Source organism: Phoenix dactylifera, chromosome 2, assembly GCF_051530095.1.
Source record: "Phoenix dactylifera cultivar Ajwa chromosome 2, Ajwa_hap1_PhDact_Kaust_v1.1, whole genome shotgun sequence".
NCBI lineage: Eukaryota > Viridiplantae > Streptophyta > Magnoliopsida > Arecales > Arecaceae > Phoenix > Phoenix dactylifera.
Window position 1 is genome coordinate 1,717,472 of NC_143191.1, and position 20,329 is coordinate 1,737,800.

General features: G+C 36.7%; 1 protein-coding gene across 12 annotated transcripts; it reads right to left on the reverse strand.

Moving 5' to 3' along the window:
- Positions 1–1,949: 1,949 nt before the first annotated feature.
- On the reverse strand, positions 1,950–19,419 carry LOC103706087 (yacP-like NYN domain protein). Of its 12 annotated transcripts, XR_015974882.2 has the most exons (13): positions 18,639–19,419; positions 17,713–17,784; positions 17,282–17,406; positions 16,993–17,153; positions 15,873–15,942; positions 14,941–14,997; positions 13,885–13,939; positions 8,966–9,049; positions 7,676–7,714; positions 5,641–5,744; positions 5,286–5,332; positions 4,725–4,789; positions 1,950–2,480 (listed from the first exon to the last, which is right to left on the reverse strand). XR_015974882.2 is itself a non-coding variant. In XM_088714889.2 (12 exons), exons 1-11 carry the CDS (start codon positions 18,729–18,731, stop codon positions 5,329–5,331), a joined length of 864 nt encoding a protein of 287 aa, XP_088571015.1. In that variant the 5' UTR covers positions 18,732–19,418; the 3' UTR covers positions 1,950–2,480; positions 5,286–5,328. The 12 variants fall into 12 exon arrangements, 6 of the variants coding, with proteins under 6 accessions (XP_088571015.1, XP_026660089.3, XP_008788297.3 ...); XR_015974883.2 differs by lacking the exon at positions 5,641–5,744 and having other exon boundaries at positions 7,676–7,789; positions 18,639–19,418; XR_015974884.2 differs by lacking the exon at positions 4,725–4,789 and having other exon boundaries at positions 5,641–6,051; positions 18,639–19,414.
- Positions 19,420–20,329: the final 910 nt, after the last annotated feature.

The following is a 20,329-nucleotide window of genomic DNA, read 5'->3' on the forward strand; positions in this document are numbered from 1 at the left end:
TGTCTCTTTAATATATTTCCGCCCCTTGTTTTCCCCTGAAATCTAAGGAGGATTTTCTAAGGAAGTTTGAGGCTTTCTTCATGATACGAGGTCCCAATGAGAGAAAAAAAGCCAAAACAAAAAAGATTTCTTTGATTGCTATACACCAATCAGAACTTGGCCATGTGTTTTTTCTCTCCATTTGAAAGAAAGATCTCATGGTTTCAGACGTAGTCTAGATGTGACGCAGAACATCAACTTGGAGCAATTTAGTGGCAGAGCAAGATTGGTTGTGACAACTTTGATAAGATGCTCATTGCATGATTATCTGATGAGATGGCAATCAAGTTGGGCTTGACCGGGCTGTTGGAGATTATTCTTGATGTTGAATTTTAAGATCAAATTTGGCTCACTTGTTATCAAATCAAGGTTAATTTTGAACTGAGCTCAATATGGCTCTATTTTGATTAAGTTAACAACTTTAGATTGAATTTGGAACAAACTCAAACTCATATCAAGCGCAAATCAGGCTCGGATCAAGTTTATCGAAAACTTAATTCGAGATTGCTTTGAGCTTAGCTCAAACTTATTTTGATTCAAACAATTTAGATAATCCACTAATTCTCAATTCCTAAACGAACCAAAATTGAAAGTTCACTTGATGCACTGGATTGAGCTGTTGATTATGTACTCAAGCTACATGTAGTATATATGTTATAACAAAATAAGGCTATTTCAAGGCTTGTTGAGTCTGGTTTATTTCTGATTTTAAGCCTTGTTGAGCCTTGTTGAATCTGGTTTTTTTTAAGGCTATTAACTGGGTTCAACCTCAGCTCATTCGTATTCCGACCACACCTGATTTGAGTTCATGTCAAGCTGACTTTTAAGACATGCTCAGGATATTTGTTTCAAATGACAACCCTAATGTTTGGTTCGATTCTTCGAGATAGAATCTCCTGCAAATTAGTAAAACAGTGGGTCTATTAAAACTCCTAATTCCGTATGTAAGCTTAGTGGAATTAGAGAGTGCTAGTTAGGCTTTGTTTTACAGCAAAACAAGAGAAAAGTTGAGCTCTATTTTGCTTGTATGTAGATGACATTTGGATATTTGGAAAGAATCTCACAGATAGAGTTTTTTTTTTTTGGCAAGTTCATCATACAATGCGTATACGAATACACCTAATAAAATCAAAATACACAAGCTCACGGAGTGCTTAAGGCAGCTTCCCCTCTCCTAACCATAAGGTATACTCTAAGTGATGAGCCACATAAACAACCACCTAGTCGGCCGCCCCGTTGGCCTCTCTAACAGATAAGTTGATAAGTTCACTCAAAGAAAAGATGCGATTGGAAAAATATTTCGCACAAAGTTCTCCATAACTGTGGGGAATAATAAAATAAGGTTGGCGGTGACCCAAACCTAGATTTTATCATACAAGAAGCCAAGCCTTGCGTGCCGTAGTCTCATTGTTACATAAATGCCTGTCATCAGATTAATCCATGTGCCGCGAATCTGGTCCCCAGTCCCCAAGGCTGCTTTCATCTGATACATCAATCATTTTCACACAAGCAACCAAGTTAAGACTAGTTACAGAGAACGTTTTAAGTCCGCATGAAATATTTACGCATGAAATCGCTTCAAAGATGCTGATGCTGATTGAAGACATGCTACACCTTAAAACTTTTGGACTTGGTGAGATCCAAACTGTGGGCTTCCAAGAGAAAACAAAGCTCTAAAATTTTGCTGGTTTAATATCCCTACAACTTGTTGCATTGCCGTTCTTACCATATACAGCTGGCCTGAATATAACTCTTAAGCTTTATTCAAGCTTTTGCAGGGTCAAAAATTTGCATTTATTTGAGAAATATCATTACCGCTTTCTCATTGAGAAGGAGAGAGATAATAAGATCGGCATAATGCAGGCAACCAACATCTGGAAAGATCAACAATCACACAATATTCACCAAGGGAAAAAAAAAGAACTGATTTCTTTCTTTGTTCACTAATACAAATGACAAATAATGGAAAAGCCAAAGGAATTTATAGTCTATGGGCACATTCCAAACCTTGTTAGCTCTTAATCTGCCGAAACTGAAAACAATCAAACCTGTCAGCAATTTCTTCTCCTGGAGGGAATGATCGAATAGTAACCAGATGAACATAAGCATCCCTATATCCTAATATTGGTTAATATGACAGAAGCCTGAACAGGATTGTCGAAATAGGCCCTCAATGTTTACATCCTCCAACCCCCACATCCCCCATCATTTATCCATCAGTTGACATTTGAGCTTCCAATTTGCATCTGCTTGTGATTATTGGCAGTATTAACCAGCTTCATATATGCGATGGAGCACACCAGGAAAGTTCAATTACATAGATTCAGTTCAATTATGTAGATTCTTCTTCTTCAGACAGCTTTTTCTTAAGATCCTTGAGTGCATGAACTACTTCAGGACCTAGGTTATGCTGGAGCAGTTTTCCTTGCATAGAAGTTGGCCTGCCAGTTTGATGAAAAAGTTAAATCAGAGTAACTGCTAAAAATGACAATTTCTAAATAAAAGTTCAACTGCAAGATATAACTAATAGTCGGCAGATCAATTATTTTTATATTTCAGAGCGTATATTCTAGATGTGTAAGATGTTAGGTTGCTTGTTCACATAGGTAACCAGAAGTGTGCAGTAACAGCTTACCATATCACAGAAAACCATCAAAAACCTATAGCAGTCACATGTCAGTTCAATGATTCTCTATATCTATATTGGAAAAAATAAAAAGCTATAATATTTCTAAGGAATTAAGTCATGTCTGAGAATTTTAATGTTGAATCTAACAAGATTGCTTACAAGGATGACTATAAATTGAGAGAAGAGTCTTGCTTCACGTGGTTTGACCGGCAAGCTTATTTTTTCAGCCAGCATCAAGGTTTGAAAAGTCAAGATCAGAGCATATTTCAGTCGGTGGGAAAAACTAAAATGCTAAATTAGGATATGGTGACTATTTTGATAGATTTTGGCATACTTTTTTCTTTATTTACGTTACAAGAAATCAGGTATAAAAACGCAGCGAGGTTTCTGACTTCTAAGTTTGAAAAGAGTGCTATTTGATACACTATGAATGAAATGTCATTGAAATTGCATTTTACAAACAAAATATGAAATTTAAAGAAAAAAACCTATATTGATGTATTAGTTGGTTTCTGGTAAGTTCTCATCAATTTCGTGAGGATCACAATAAATGTCATAGACTACATACCATACGTGACGATAAGCAAATTGGTGGAAAACTTGTCATGCGCTGGTTATTCATGAGAAATGTAAAACTCTTTTCCTAATCCATTTTCTAGAGTTGATGTTTGATGGGCAAAATTAGTTGTTCTGTCCAAGACCATCATCGCCTTGTTGCTTGCTTTACTTGGTTTTGGTCGGCAACATGCAATTTGTTCATTTTCTAGTGAATGCATTTGCTTGGTGTAGGTAACAAAATTAGAATGTTTAGGAATTAAACGAATAAACCTCTGCATACACTATCTAATTCACTCTGCTTTTCATACTGGATCAAACCATATTGCAAATTGGTTATATGTCTACCAATCCTCAACTTGCTTTTGTTCTAGCAAATTAGACAGCCATGATTAAGACCATATTCCCTTGGAATGCAAAATTTCTTTCATGTTGTCCCTCATGATGCTATAAAGATGAAAGGTCTTTCATTATGTACCCAACAATAGGCCCATTAAGCTTCTTATTTTGAAAAACCTTGTCTGAAAAATGTTATCTGGAGGATTGGCGTGGGTACCAAGCATACAGGGGTCCTAAAATGACCAACACTTCAACCTCCAACAATAAACACTTCTGCACAAAATAAAGCTATAAAACAAACATACTTGTACCAATGAACAACCTTTACTTAATCAACTGTATCTTTTGCCAAAAAGTTCGCATTTATGTTATGTTTCATTAATATTAAAAGTCGAAAAGGAAAAAAGAAAAGTGTTGATTAAAATGTGCAAAATAGGTTAGTACGTTTAGCACTTGCAATAGTTTGAAATCAATATTCCATTGCTTTCACTAAGGTGTACTTTATTTGTCACTCCAGATAGCCATGCCTAGTGCCTAGTGTTCTGTCTAATGTAATCATTAAACTCCATTATCTACTGGAATTTTGCGCAGGTCGTGCCATATCAACGTTTCAGCATTCCAACATCGTTAAAAACTTAAAGTGCCTGGGCCATATTCTTCACAACTCTGTTCTGCAAACACATGATATATTTTTTCAAAGAGGTCAACTTGAGGCAGGGTTCTCAAATTTGAAGTTAGACAGTAATGTAGGCAGCATGTGCCTGAAATCAAACACTTGTCAGATCAACTCCCCAACAACATAAACCTCATCATTGCACACCAAGTTGAATAGCAGTCCCACATGGCTATCAAAAATTTTCAGCATGGAGGTTATATCAACTACTTTTAACCATGTAGAACTTTGCGGTGGCATTATCAAATGACTAAGATTTGTTCACATTCAGGTAAGCTTCTTGCTAGTTATCTAGCACCTAATTTTGGCATTGGTCATTACAGTAATTCAGCAACATTTTGAAGATAGTGTCTACATTTGAATTCAATGGTGGAGATTATCAACAGGATCCAGACAGTGAATTTTGGCTTTGATATGTGAAACTTGAGCAAGTTTTGGGCGAAATAGCACATAAACCAAAAAAACCATGTTTGCTAAGGTTTCACTTACCATGAAGAAGACAAGACTATGTAGGTTCTTGTACAAAAGCCACATATGCAGTCACCAAAATATTCCTATATAAAGAACAAGAAAGATGGTACAAAACCAATGCACACATAAAATAATAGGTCACTAAAATTTTCTCCAGATGTTGAAAATTATGTAGAAGAAGATGAAGAGCTACATCAAAAAAGTTTATGTAAATAAATTAACATGGCATAGTAACATGCAACATAGATCAAGGGTGACCCTGATAAAGGTCAGTAGAGAGAGAGACATGAACATGAAGAAAGGTAACAGAAATTAATTTATTGAAATTGCAGTCATTGAGCCCCTTGTATGATACATGACTATGAAAAGATGGAACAAGAGATATTGGTGATATCTAAGGCTATTCTTTTAGCTTATTACAAACCCAAAATCCATGTTTTGAATTTCAACATTGACCATGCATGGCATGCATTGGTCAAGCCAACTAACCTGCAGCACATCAAATGGTACAGCTTTTCTCTAGCATGCAATTCTCTTCTCATGCATCAATTAGCTCAAACAGTGAGAAAAGAATCAAACCTGTGTTCATTAAGCATCTGTTCAAACTCCCTTTGCGAAGCTTTTATCTACAAAATAATCAGATGAGAAAAAATCATGAGACAAAAGGCAAGAGAAATCATCCATGAAGCCTAACACAGTATATAACATGGTAAGACAATCAAAGATACTGTTAGGAATCATGAAATTGCTGTATCACTAGACAGGAGGTGCGGGGTGGTGGTGGGTTTTTATTTTCTCTTTTTGTGTGTGTGTGTGGGTGTGGGTTGGGGTTGGTGTGTGTGTGGTGTGTGTGTGTGTGGTGGTGGTGGTGGTGGTGGTGGTGGTGGTGGTGGTGGTGGTTGGGGGGGGGGGGGTGGGGGCGGTGTTGGGATACCTTGAAAGATGACTCTGAGTATAGGAAGGAAGAGGTTGGGGCTTTCTTTCTTTTCTCTCCTGTTTAGGAAGATAGCAGGCATCAAGACGAAGAGAGAAATTCCTCTGAATCAAATAGGAAGGCTAGCGGTCAGATCTATCGGACGAATCCCCGTGCGGGAAAGAAAGCGAGAATCAGAATGACTGTGCCTCATGGTTATTTTGGCCGATTGATCTTCCAATATGCTATTTCAACAATTCTCATTCCTTACTTCTTGGCTGCTTGGCCTGTAGGGATATTATATTGCCATTTGATAAAAGGAGGCTACTTCTAGGGATTGCTGTGCCCCTCTCAAAAAAATAAGGAAAGTTAAACTTATTTGGCTGCCCTCGCCTCCCCTCAAGAAGAGATGTGCAGGCACAAATATAGCACCTAACAGAAGAAATTCCTTTAGAGAACATCTCGAGTCCAAGATCATTTACTTTGATTTTCTATGGATAATATAACCCAAGGTTTTATGTCATATCATTATGGAACTTACATTCAACAGTTATGATTTCACAATGACATTCATGCGCTTCAAAATGGTATTGGTTTCTTCTATAACATTTTGATGGACTTGTATCTTTGGATGAATGAATCAGGAATCTTGAACCTTGGGATCCAAATGTTGGATAGACAATTTAAAGAAAATAAATTTTTTTGAGAGAAGCACACAATGAAGAAACATAATGAAAAGAAATAAACCACAACAGAATTTCTAGAAAGCTTAGAACTCATGAGATCAAGGTGTGAGACTCCAGTATTCTCCTATAGTAGAGAAGAGATAAGGGGAGAAAGCAAGGTTTTGATAAGAAATTGTATCCATAGAGGCACATGTCATCAGCCAAAAGATGAAATTGAAATGCAATGTCAAAAACAAACAATTCTTATATGTAGGGGTGGTAACAGATCAAGTTGGGATGGATATGAGTCAGGTTTAGACATAGGCATTAGGGAAAACCTGTCAAACTGAATCTGACCTATTTATTAAGTAGGTAAGTAACCTGACCTGTTTATTAAATAAGTAGCCTGACCCAACCCATATAACCTTTTTAATAAACACATCAAATAGAATCAGCTCTATGAATAATAGGTTAAACGAGCTTAAATGGGTTAAATATGTCTCAAACAATTTAAATGGGCTAAACATGTGGGTTGCAACTTATTCCGATCCAACCTAATTATTAAACAGGTCGAAATGGGTTTAATGAATCAGGACTCTAAACCTAAACCAAATTGTGGGTCAAGTCGACTTGTTTACAACCTGAGCCTATATATGCCAAACCCAAACCCATTTATCACAAGTCAATTGCATGTCAGGTTGGCAGGTTGGGCCACAAATTGCCACCTCTACCTATATGTTATCTATCCTTTATATTAGAATGAAAAATGCAACGACTGGTAAAAGACAGGCGCGCAAATCTCTTAATGTAAGGCATTTAATGCTATTTTCTAGAAATTCTACCACCATTATATGTACGTTGGAGGGGGGAAAGGAGAGATGAATAAAGGAGAAATAAGTCGTTATTTAATAAAACTTACAATCATATTACTTTATAAATTTGCATTTCCTTCAGCATCAATCAAAGAAGAGCAATACAGAATTATCATGAATAAAGCAGAAAGTAAGTCAAAGGAAAAAGGAGTTTACAGCATATGTTATATTTTCGTAAAACAAGCTCAGATTGTATAACTTGAAACCGCAAGCATTGTAGCATTATACCAAAATTTCTTGTACCACCGTTATATGATTAGGGTCAAATAAGTCATAAAAGGGGGTACCATAGCATATACCAGATTCTGTTAAAGCAAACTCACAATCATCAATGCTCAAATATAAGCTAAAAGAAGCGCAATCTGCACTTATCCTGTTGAACATTAAATTTTCTGTTATCAATAACAAAGTTGACATTCATAAACCATCAAAGATATGAAATAAAGGGCAGCAAGTTAAAATTTTCATGAATTACTTTATTGTCAACTATAGATGGAAGACATAGTAAGCATGTCTCACCTCTGACACTAATGCTTTGCAGCTCCAAACAAAAGCACCCTAAAAATGTAAATGCAAAGCAAACAGAATCACCAAGCATAATCCATTCATCACTAAATACAATGATGTAAGTACCTTCATCAAAGAAAGGAAAGAATTTAAACTCCATCGACTATGATTCATGCATCTCTGTGAAGTAGACCATATGCAATCCTTATATGATGGTGATAAGTACAACGCTTCATAGGAAATTCAATTTTTGAGTCAAACACCAAGACTATGAAGAGTGAACAAAGGAAAGCTTTAACCTGAGTTTTTAGTGGAATCTCAGAGACTGAAACGAAGAACAGTCAGAATTTCAAGTTCATAAAATGTCACAAATTAAACAAGAATAGTTATCACAGCTCAGGGAAAACCTTGTTCTTTTTAGGTTACCCTATACAGGATAAGTTAATGAAAAAAATGCTGAGCAAGCCCCACATGAGCAGGGAAGCTGCTTTGTTAAATAGTCTCATGACATATCTAAATGCTTGTCTCTTCAGCATCATTTATGCACGAGGACTTCAAAGACCAAAGTAGTACTCCACGAGATACTAGCAAAAAGCTATAGTACAGTCGATCTAAAGAAATAAGAAAGTAAAACTTCATATAAAAATCGTATATCTTAGTAGATATACAGTGGTTAAGGATGTTGAAATTATTAGGTCTTACTAGCCATGAATATAGAGAGGGTAAAGGAGCATGATTCAGGGGATTCTACTTCAAATGGGTACTGCCAGACATATTTGTCAGCGTGGGTTAGATTTTCTTCCATTCTGGCACATGCCATATGGCATGTATTATGCCGGCAAGATAAGGGCATGGTACAGGTGTATGTATCCTCTTATCATGTGTTTTGTCTGTGGGAGGCATGGACTGATACAGATTGGCGTGCCCCAATTTTGTTTGACAAAGCCTTCGCTCATGGCTGGACAACATGACTGCCACAATACACATTGTGCAAGCCTGTGACCGGCAGTAGCACAAAATGCAGTTTTTTAATCCTTGCCAAGCCCTCTATTTTTGCCAAAATCTGGCCATTTTCTGAAAACCACGGGACCAGAATTTGGCAACAGTCTATACTAGCGTTCTATAGGCAGAAGTGTATTACATCAGTGTGCATGCACTTGAGAAAAAATGGTGTAGATAACTGATGACAGAACTCAGATGCCATAAATGGAAGTATAGAAAATATAAATAGATCAATCACCAATGCCAGGCATGGCAACAATATAAGCAAAAACAGACAAAAAAAGTTGATCAAGTGAATACTGCTCCATGTGCTGCTTGCTGCTGGCATGCATCAGATGTGACAACCCAAACTTTTGGGCAGCCATCCTCCCTCAAAGCTACAACCTGTACGGATGTATCAACAAGTTGCAACCAACCATCAACAAGACGAGAAGAATATAACCATATACAGGATCTTTATATGACATAACATAGATCAACAATGTATGCTAGAAAAACCAATTTGTATGACTTAAGCAGAAGACAAAAGAAAGCAACAAAGAGCAAATTAAAGCACATGCATCAGGACCACAAACAAACCACAATGAGCTTATTAGTCATAAATGTTTTAGACATATAAACCACAGTAATAACAGGATTATGCAATTTCAAAAAGATATATTTCATGAAAGTGCTTCTGTAGTTTGCTGACATAATAGGCGTACAACCAAACTTGCCAAATATAATGGGAAACCATAGCTTTATTCTATAGGTAGGTTGGAAGCATTACAAAGCAAGTACAATTGCAAAAGCAAGATTATAAAGCAAGAATGGATCCATAAGCAGATTTTTCTGGCTGTTGAAATCTAAATGATGAAAAAGGTTAGAAGGAAGAAAAGTGAGGAAGTTTATTTAAAAAAAAAAAAAAGACCAGAGGAGAAACAGTTTTTTGGATAATTAGATGAATTTGAATGAGGCATGATTACTGATATTGAACAAGGTAGGCAAAAATAGAACTAAAGACAATTGTAAAGGTAAAGGGAGCCAAGGCTGGGAAATAGTTAAGGAGCACTAAACACCTTCATGAACTTGAACTTGACATTACACCAAGCCCACTGTCAAGGCCTTGATAGCATCACACCATCAAGAAGGATATCAAGAGAAGAAGCATGTGCTCGATAGGAACTGAAATAATCTCTTCTCGAATCAAATCCAACAAAGTTCTGACAGTAAATTTCCTGATAAAATTCACATTTTTTTGGGTCCCTATTACTACCAACTCCCAAACCGGCTCTAATACAACTCTAGCTTAGATTGAATCTACATCCTTTGGATGAAATACTTTGTGGCCTTGGGATATTGTACCATAGATTTTTTTATTTCAATTTAGCTGTTGGTAATGATGGACATGTAGATGCACATCAAAGACTTGCATTGGAATATTAGAATCTTTATTTATGATATTTCCATGTAAAAAGCATGCATATAAGTTTTAGAATATTTATACTTTCCCACAATGGTGATTCTGGAGTTATCCTCTTGGAAGAGATTGAGGGCCGCGAATGCACACAACCCTTCGAGAAGCCGCTTCAATCCACTTGCTCTATCTTCCAAGGCCAAGGCCTTCAACAACTGCAGGCTAAGGGGAAGCTCTGCAACAAGACCTTGTTCTATTGCTTAAGAACAAACCTCCTTCTCTCTTCCTCTCTTTTCTTGGAGAAGAAGCTCTCTGTCGTTACACTCTCTCTTTATTTTTCCTCACACCAAGGTTTCTCCTAGGCGCCACCACCCACAACCCTAGGGTGCCTCATCTAGGATTATATAGAGGGAGGTGCCAGGGTTTCTCCCTCAACTCAGGCCCCTTAGAGTATGCATTGGACTCAAATAGGAGAAAAGAGGGAGCAGCCTTGGGTGCCTCCTCCCATATGATGTCGCACTCCCATAGGGAGTGCACCATCATAAAGCACATTAGAGAGGGAAAAGGAGGGGCAGCCCCACATGGGTGGCCGCCCGCTACTTGAACCCATCCAAGTTGCCCCAGGTCAAGGCTCAATCTAGTCCTTCTTGACCTGACTTAGCCTAAACCCATAGTTAGACTATTTGTTCAGCCAGATTAGAGCTCAAATAATCCTCCAATCAAATCCAAACCTTTCTTGATTCAATTAAAGATTATTTACAGAGAGAATAACTAATTAGAATCTTATTCCAATTAACCTTAAGATAGATGGCACATGCTAGACGTGTTACAACGGTAATAGAAATTAGGTTCCTGCTCACCAATAACCTACCTCTATAGGATAGTCACACGGTAGCAGCTTGACCTAGCAAAAGGATAGGGAGCCCATACTGCATTACCAGGCTCCCGGTGAGTTAAGATGAAACTAGTTGGTCTCCTTGTCCCTGCACAAGCTTTATGTTGCAATTCAACTCCTTATCATTTTAGTGTCCTTGTATGACCATTGAAAGATCATACATTGTCAAAACTTAGTCATACTATATCAAGGCCCATTAGAACTACGGATCATGTATGTGTGTGTGTATATATATATATATATACCACTGAGTAAAATCTTTTCGCACCAAACCTTTCAAAAATACTTAACTTTACTTATAATAATTATTTTGTCAAAACAATTATTTTCAAAACTTAAGTAACTGTTTGGATCCTAGGTCTTACATATTTGACCATATCTCTATTCTAATATGGATACTATGCTATATGATAATATGGACATTGTGCCATATGATAATATGGACACTAGGCCATATAATGGTATCTATGTAGGATAGCTAAACCCTCTCTCACATCCAACTCCAGTAAATTATTGTGCTCTCTATCAAGGACATAGTCCAAGACATCACTGTCGATACATGAGTTTAGCCGCAAATTTACTAACAACCAGAATTCAGTAAATTGTCCTACTCTTCTGGTCAAAGGACCACTTGCAAGCTATATAGTCTAGTTCACACCTCAACTCTTGACAATGATTTTCAAGACTAGTCAACATGATAGCACACCCAAGTATCAGCGTCAGGTCACCACCTTGGTGGAGGAGGAACTCTATGTAGTCACCGTACACCTCAACAACCTTATATGTACGATGTCTAACCTCATATATAACTATGAACATCCAAGTACTTAGGAAGCACCAATCCTTCCTATAGTAAATACATTGACCTAAGGTCTATCATACCAACCTATATTGATCGTATCGTACCGTACCATTAAGATACCCAAGGTTCGCCATTTCGGTACCAGACCCCGTACGGGTAGCATCCTATTATGGTATTGGTACATCCGGTATGCAGGTCAATTCAGCATATCAAGTATTGATACACCCTCCGTATTGCATACCGATTTGGTATTGATACAATACGGTCAATACGCATCAGTACCAATCGATACGGCAAACCTTGAAGGTACTAGTACGGTATAATACAGTACGATACTAGTCCATACCAGCCTAAATCGAGCAAAATTATCATATACTGCTATTGATGTCAATGGAAACAAATACCCAAATATTTTACCCGTTGCCAAACTAAACGGAGCTATTTTAACCGAAATTAAATAAGGATGGTTTCAACGATGGTTTTAAAAATAAAAAATCATTGAATTTCGGTTTTGGTTTCGGTTCCGATTTTGGTGAATTTTCCAACCCAAATCCGACTCGACACCAAACCCAAAACCAGACATACCTGATAATTAATGCCCTTGTTACCTTTTGTATTTAGTGTAAATCCAAGTTAGGAACTCTATGAAATAGTAGTGAAGATGACTTTTAGGTCAATAAGATAATCTATAGAACATTTTTTGGTATTAATAAAATTGCAGTCTTTGAATAAATGGTTCTCAATTATATTATAAATTATCTTATTAGATGAGCCTGTTTTTCTTGTATTTTTTTTCTTCTTTGAGGCATAATATATTCGTGGATTAGTGAAGGCAAAATGAAGGATTGGATTGTTCACCAAAAATTTTTCGCATTGAAAAATTTATCATTATATTTTCTTTATGTAGTTGGACTTGTTTTTAACTTAGACTATTATGTTTGTTGGATGGTTGTATTATTATTTTTGGATTATTAAGTTTGTTTGATGGTGGTATTATTAGTTTTGGATATATTTATTACTTGAGTTGGTAATAAATTATATTATGAAAATTATGGACGATGCCTTTAATTTGGTTATTTATATGTGAAAATTTTGAAATGACTACAAAAACTAAAAGATGTTTTGTTTTTCGATTTTAGTTTTGATATTGCCATTTTTTGTGGTGGTTATGATATTTTACTTCAAAAATTGTCTGGCTTTGGTTCGGTTTCGAGGAGCAATGGTGGATTTTGGATTCAGTTCGGTTTTTTCACTAATCGCATTAAATTTGCGTTGTTGACATCCCTACATACTACTTGGTACTGCTCCAAATTAAGATGAATACCATACAGTACCAACCCATTTTGCATGATTTCAAGCAGTGTCATGACAAAAGTGAGAAAAAAGGGTCTGAAACCGTATGATACCAATCATACTGTACCGAACCAGCAACATACCAGCATGATACCTAGTATCAAGATTGCGGACCTTTCTCTAACCACTTGGATAATTTCCCTGGGGTACTCATGGACTCTTTTCGGACTCTACAACCGATGTATGACACATATCCTATATTGTTTAAGTGATCATGATAAGTAAAAGTTCATATATTATTCTAAAAAGGTAATGCATGGACCTTTGTTCCCATCCAATACTCAGATATCATTAGACCTGTATTTTTATGTAAAATAAAGAGGTACAATAATAAGTCAAATACATGAATGTAAATAATTTGCAAGTTAATTGTTGAAGGTGGAGAAAACAACTTTAGTTGCAACCTACTAGTCACTCTAATTTCTTGATTTGGGGCACAACATTTTACATATGCTGTAGGCAACATCGATAAAAATACCCTCGTTCGTATCTAAGACCCGTATTGTGCCTTTGATATATGAATCAAGATATACATCTCAATGTAGGCATGGTGGAATTAGAAAGAATGTAACACAAATTGTTACTCGATGTAGTATTGATGAGAGAAAAATGTATGCATGTAGTAGTATTTCCTTGTGTCGTGTATTATCCAATCATGAAAGAAGCTGAAATCATAGTTGTTATGTGCCATGCCTACTAGCATCAACCTAACTTGCAGGCAATACAAAAAAAAAGTGCTCAGATTTTACTTTATATTGGGAACAGTTAAATACCTCCTTTTCAATCCAAGTATCCGCACACGTGTCACACGAGAAAATTACATCAATCCTGTCCCATTAAAAAACAAGAAAAAAACTTAAAAACACAATTTTGGCAACAAGAATAACCACCATCGAGCAGATAAAGATGGAAATTGTCTACGAATGTTTAATTTCCACTTCGTGAAATTACACCAATAGCTGGAAACGCAAGCAAGGTGGAGCTATGGGCCTATTCTTACTTTTCAATGAGTCGAACTACTTTTGGTTTTACATCTCTTATGCATTATAAGTTGTCACTTCAGACCTGTATAATTCTAAAGTTGAAATCAACATAGCAACCGCATTATTGTGGCATATGCATATTATATGCATTGTGATGTATTCAACCCATGAAATAAACCTTATGTGATCTTTGAGAGCTCACAATTATAGATTAAGTGGACAATTTGCAAGGGTTATAAGGATAACTCCAAACATAAAGTCACTTTCTTAATAAAACATTTTATGACAATTGTAGGCTACATAATGAGAGGCTAAGTAACCTCTTGAACCCGGAAGCTTAAGCTATTTGGAGTTGGTCAACAATACATGTCAGCCTTAGCCCCTCCTCACATGTGACCTAGACTATTCACACTGACATTTAAATGAGTCAAGACAACAAGTGAGACGAGTCAAATAGAATCAGATGAGTTAAATAAATAATTAATGTGGAGGGAAATTGAATCCATGACCTGCATCAAACTTTCTGATGCTATAACAATTAACCACTTGACCCAAAAACTTAAGCTTAATGTATATCATGCTTAAGAAGGTAGCCCTCCTCCAGTAGCTAAACCCCAACTCACCTCCAAAACAACCAGTACTCAGAAAAACAGAGGAAAATGATGAAGGTGGGATTTGATAGGCCAGTTCCTTGTCAACCTAAAGTCTACCCTCCAACAATCAGTGCTTACAGCTAAACTAGTTAGCCAAGAAGAAAATTTGGCAAGTGCAGACACCACCATTAAGTCTATAGGTCAATTAACATATAGGGTTACTTCTTTGATTACAGGGTTTAAACTCACGTACCATGTAGAGAGCCTCTTGACAGAAAAAGGAGAGAATACAGGCACTTGATGGAGGAATCTGCCATTATAATTAAGGTACTCAAATATCAGCCTCACAAGAAGCATTCTATCGTGAATAGACATAAGTTTATAACATCCTAAAATAAAACTACACATCATAAATTTGGTAACATAAAATGGACAGTGATTTTTTAAGAACCTTTTAAGTTCCACCATTTGTGGACACCAAAAACAATACAGAGACCGCAACCCAAAATGTGAAACCAAGATGTTGTCGGCTTGAAACGTTGGCATCTAGCATCGTGACTTGGAGTTTCGCACTTAGAAGACCTTATCCTAGTTTCAAGTGTCCAACTAGATGTCTCACAGGTATGTGATGAATTTCTAACAAAACTAGCTTAACATCTTTGCACGCCTAGCATAGCTATTGTGTTTTAAGTCCCATATTTTCCAGTTAAGTGCTAAATCAGTTATTTTTAACAAGTATAACCAAAAGGCCTTATCCCGACTATGATATGGTGGCCATACAAATCCTCCATCATTCTATACATGATGTTCTGAGACGTTCAGCAAGTATTGTAGCAAATTCACAATTTCATTAGACCATGAGGCTAAATATAGTAAGACAGCTTCAATATGTATAATGACAATTAAATAAGGAAAAATTAATTAAAGCTACAAAAAGATTGGTAATATTTTATAACAACATCCACCCTACAGCTTGGTTCTAAAATTACAAAGAAAAAATTGATAGGATAATAGTAAAATGGTAATGGAGGGTGTCAAGTAGAGAAATTGGCAAGTCTTTGGGGGGTTGGTTCTAGGGACCTTGGTTCGAGTCCTGCCCTCACCCTGATTTCGGCCAAAATTTCTCCTATCCTAGTTCTCAAAAAAAGGTAAAATGTTAATGATCGATGAAAGGAATAGCCATACCCAGCAAAACTTTCCTTGTGACTTCGGAGTCCAGACATCATAGCATCAAATACCACCACAACCTTTACCTCTGTAAGCTTGCAAAAGCAACAGCATAAATTGGCAAAGTATACACATGTAAATATTTGAAAAATGTTTGCAAAGCTTGGAAATTTATCCTAATAATTCATGGCCAACGGTATTATACTATATGAATAAATAATAAGGTTTTAACCTCTTGAATTTGGATTGCTGCAATCCATTATGCTTAGCATTAAGTGCTGGTCTAGATAACATAGAGTTGATTGAGAAAACAAGAAATGCATGTACATTTCTAAAGTTTCCATTTGCCACCATATTAAACATATTTTAAGGGACACAAAATCAAGTGATGTCAGCAGATCAAGCATGGTTTAATATAGATAAGCCTAAACCAAGAACATATTGCGAATCATAAACCAAGCTTAGGCCAAATTCAGGCTCTAATCTCATACCCAGAGCCTAACCCACATACTAATGATTAGACCCAACCAAATAAAACTATAAACCAAGATATGAAACTGGCAGTAGCGGCTATTTAGAATAAGTTAGTCAACCCCTAAAATTGCTGCAGTGGACCAACAGTAGCTGCTAAGTATAAAAGAATCTAACTAAGCTCACATAATTGATACAAATAGTTAGATCTCTCTCTCTCTCTGCGTATGTGCATGTAAGGACACACAGACAAGCATGTGCGTTAAACAAAGCTAGAGGCCATTGAAGCACAACCATGATATGTGGAGATCTAGATTTGACTCATGGACCTTGGTTCCCATTGGTAAAATTTTCTCCATTAGTTTGCAAGATTGGTGCTCAGCACAAAGGGTTCAAAGATAAGCTCACTCAACTGGTGTTTTTGGAAAAATCCATAGGGTTATATGACCTAGAGGGTTAAGGACAACTAGACCAGCTTCTTTTACATGTTTAAAATTTCAGATAGCCAAAGCAGGAATAGCTAGGTTTCTTTTGCAGGTGATGGAAGAGAATCTTATCGCCTGCAAATCAAGCAAGGGGCAAGAACTAGGATAGTGTGTAACAAAGAACAGCCTGAACAACAAAGAAGAGACGATACCAAATACTCAAAGATAACAGTAGGATAAACCTTTCAGTACACTGAATGCTATCAACTCATCAATCAGTTTTTGGCGAGCAATATCAAGCCTTCCCTTCATGAAATGCTTCTTTAACTTTGCCCAATAGCCACAGACATTGTAACCATCAACAAGCAGAACTGGAATGGCAGTATCCAAGCCCTGGTTTGTACTAGACAAAAACCGATAAACCTTAGAATCCAAACTCTTCAGCAATTACTTTGTAGCATATTCATCAGAAAGCACCAATGAATTCGATATAAACAAATAGAAAATTAAATGAGAAAATTAAGTGCTGACTAATAAAGGTTAGTAGTCGGGTCTTTATAGAAATCTGTATCTTCTGGAAGCACTTCTTTCACAGCCTTCTTTTTGCGGTAACTAGTAGCAGGCTTAGGCATATTAGATTTCTGCTTTTGAAACTCCTGCAATCCAGCACAAGGGATGTGAAAAGAAAATTCATTTATGGTGAAATTAATCTAAACAAGCTAACCTTTGACTCCAATCAAGAAGGAATTTCAACTGACAAAGAAAATTGATGGAACCTATCCTAGAAGCCAATGGTTAAAGATGCCTAGCCCACCCATGAATAACCCGTTTATGGATGGTGTCAAAAAACAACAATGCACTAAGGATATCCACACCAAAAGGAGAGGTTGGAGACCATCACTGCTGTGAGATGCCCCTCCAATTGGATTGTACAGAAGAAATGTGACAGTTAAAATGCTTACCCTCCACAACCTTAGAAACTGCAAATTCTGCTTGACATTTGATGTAATCCTTGGAGGAACTTGATCTGGACCCTGTAAGCATGGAGTGCCAGATTTTGATGTAATGTGAAAAAAAATTTAACCAAAAAAAAAAAACATCATCTACTATCTCACAAGGCAATCTCTAACAAAAATAATCTGAAGAGAACTCTTTTGACATCATAAGCTATGAACAACAATAGTAGTGCCCCAGAACATTAATAGTACAGCACTGGAATCTCGATATTCAGTCAATGCATCAGTAATTCAAGTAAATACTCAAGCCATACTAATTAGAGATTACATGAGTTTCTTTTGGACAAAGGTGCATGTTGACAGATTCTGTGTGACATCTAAATTTCACTTTGCTTTTCTGCGAAAGGGTCGCAAGGGCATGCCTCCATAGCAGCACACTAGCATATGCAATTGCAAAACTTGAAACTATTAAAATAACTGGAGGTTTGGTTATCATGGACACAAAATAATTTAAAGACATGAAGATATCTCTTCTAGGCGAACGGTTACAAAAATGTATGGGCGATATGAGGAAGGGCAAGCTGTAATTTTAGACAGACTCAATGAATAAGGGCAGATTGGAGTTGTCCCAAGTTCCCAACCACCAGCACCAACTCCAAGCGTGAAATTTAGCCCATTTCCAGATTACATTAGAATCCAGAACCAGTTCAGTCATGTCGATAGGTATAACGGGGGCGAAATTTGCCCGAATTCTACTCATTCGGAGACAATTCAAGCCCATATTTGATAACTAAACTCATGCTATCCTCTTTCAAGTTAGCACATCAGGAATTCACCATATACTAAGCGTTTTTTCAGGCAAAAAAAAGGAACTTTGACATCTTCTGGGATAAATTCCGAGAAGTCAAAAAACAAGAGATTAAAAGAGAAACCTTTTGGGGCTCGGACTTCTTGCTTCTGACCATGACGACGGGAGAAGAAGAAGAAGAAGAGGGGATCGAGGGAGAGGCGAAGGCGGTTCTCATGGACGCGTCTCCACCCCTCTCATCGATCCATCTCTAACGGCAATCGCTGCTCGTCTCGCTTGCCTCCTAATTCTTTATTTTCCCAGCGTCGGTTACCGCGACGGCTTACAGCTTTTTCCTCTCTTTCTGATGGATGCGGCGATGAGATTCAGAGAAAGCAGTAGAACCTAATTTTTCCATAGAAAAAAAGAGAGAGACTTAGAGAAAACAGTATGCCGGCGTCTGCATGCGACGGGAATCCAACACCACATGATATCCCGAATATAAATGGATAGTTTTTTGTGTTCAGAGGAAGCAGCGGCATCACCGTCACCCATGCACGAGTGACAAGGAAGCACTCATCTCTTTTCTTTTTTTCTTTTTTCCAGAACTTCTTTTTAATATATGTGTTACATAGAATCATTTTGGGCCACTCGATAGTTGGTAGGTATCCTTCAATACCTCTAAATCCCGCTCACATTGATCAACTCGATAGTTGATACTCCTCCTTCAATGCCTCTAAACCCTTTTTAGAACTTGTATCAAAAATTCGGAGGGATTAAGCTAGATTTTCTATTAAATTAGATAGGCTCATATCCGTCTAAATCTTATAGGAGAAAAAAAAAAATCATGACTTTTTCTTCTTCCTACAAGCCAACAGAGAAAATTTATGGTAAGGTTATGATGGCCTTTTGAAAAATATTAGTTGGACATATCAACTGACTTAATTTTTATAGAAAATTCAATTTAGTTCTGCTAGATTTCTCAAACAAACTCTATATATATAATCTTTACTAGGATAGCTAGTACCTTTAATTTTCCCAGCTAGTGACTTAGGTAAAAAACATTGATGGCAAGAAAATAGCATTTTATGTCCATATCGGGGCCTCCTTCAATATCTCTAAATTCAGTTTAATTTCAGCTAGATTTTCCAAACATACCCTTACATAAATCGTTTGGTTCGTAGAAAAAGAAGGAAAAGTATGGTCAACGGAAAAGTAATGAGATGCCTCTTGTTTGGTTGGAGTTTTCAAATGAGAGAGATGGAAAAGTTGTATTCCCATGAAAATATGATTCCCACATTTCATGAAAAAAAAATTTTATGAGAAATATAGAAAAGTTACTTTCCCATGAGCCAGGGATCACTCTATTTTTATTTTTTTCCAAAAAAGCCCTTCAGCACTAAATATGTATCAAAGACCTAATTTTTATTAAGGGTATAATAGGAATTACGCATAACTTTCTTAGAAAAGTGAATGGTCAATCAAACATAAGCACTCTGAAAATCTGTCACTTTTTCATGGTCAACCAAACATACCAAAAGTACTTTCTCAGACATTCTTTTCCTAAAAATCTACTTTTTAGAAATCTTATTCCTAGAAGGAAAAACGTTTCCTGCAAACCAAACGAGCCCCCAAAAAAAAACCTTTACCAGGGTAGCTAGTATCTTTAATTTTCTCAGATAGTGAGTTAGGTAGGGGACATTGATGGCATTCAACATTTTCAAGGCCCCACTAGAACATAAGGGTGGCTTTGCCAACCAAGATGCGTTTCCAAAAGACCTTTGTTCCCTTTAAGTAAGTGATGGACTACAACTACAATCGTTTATTTTTTTTTTC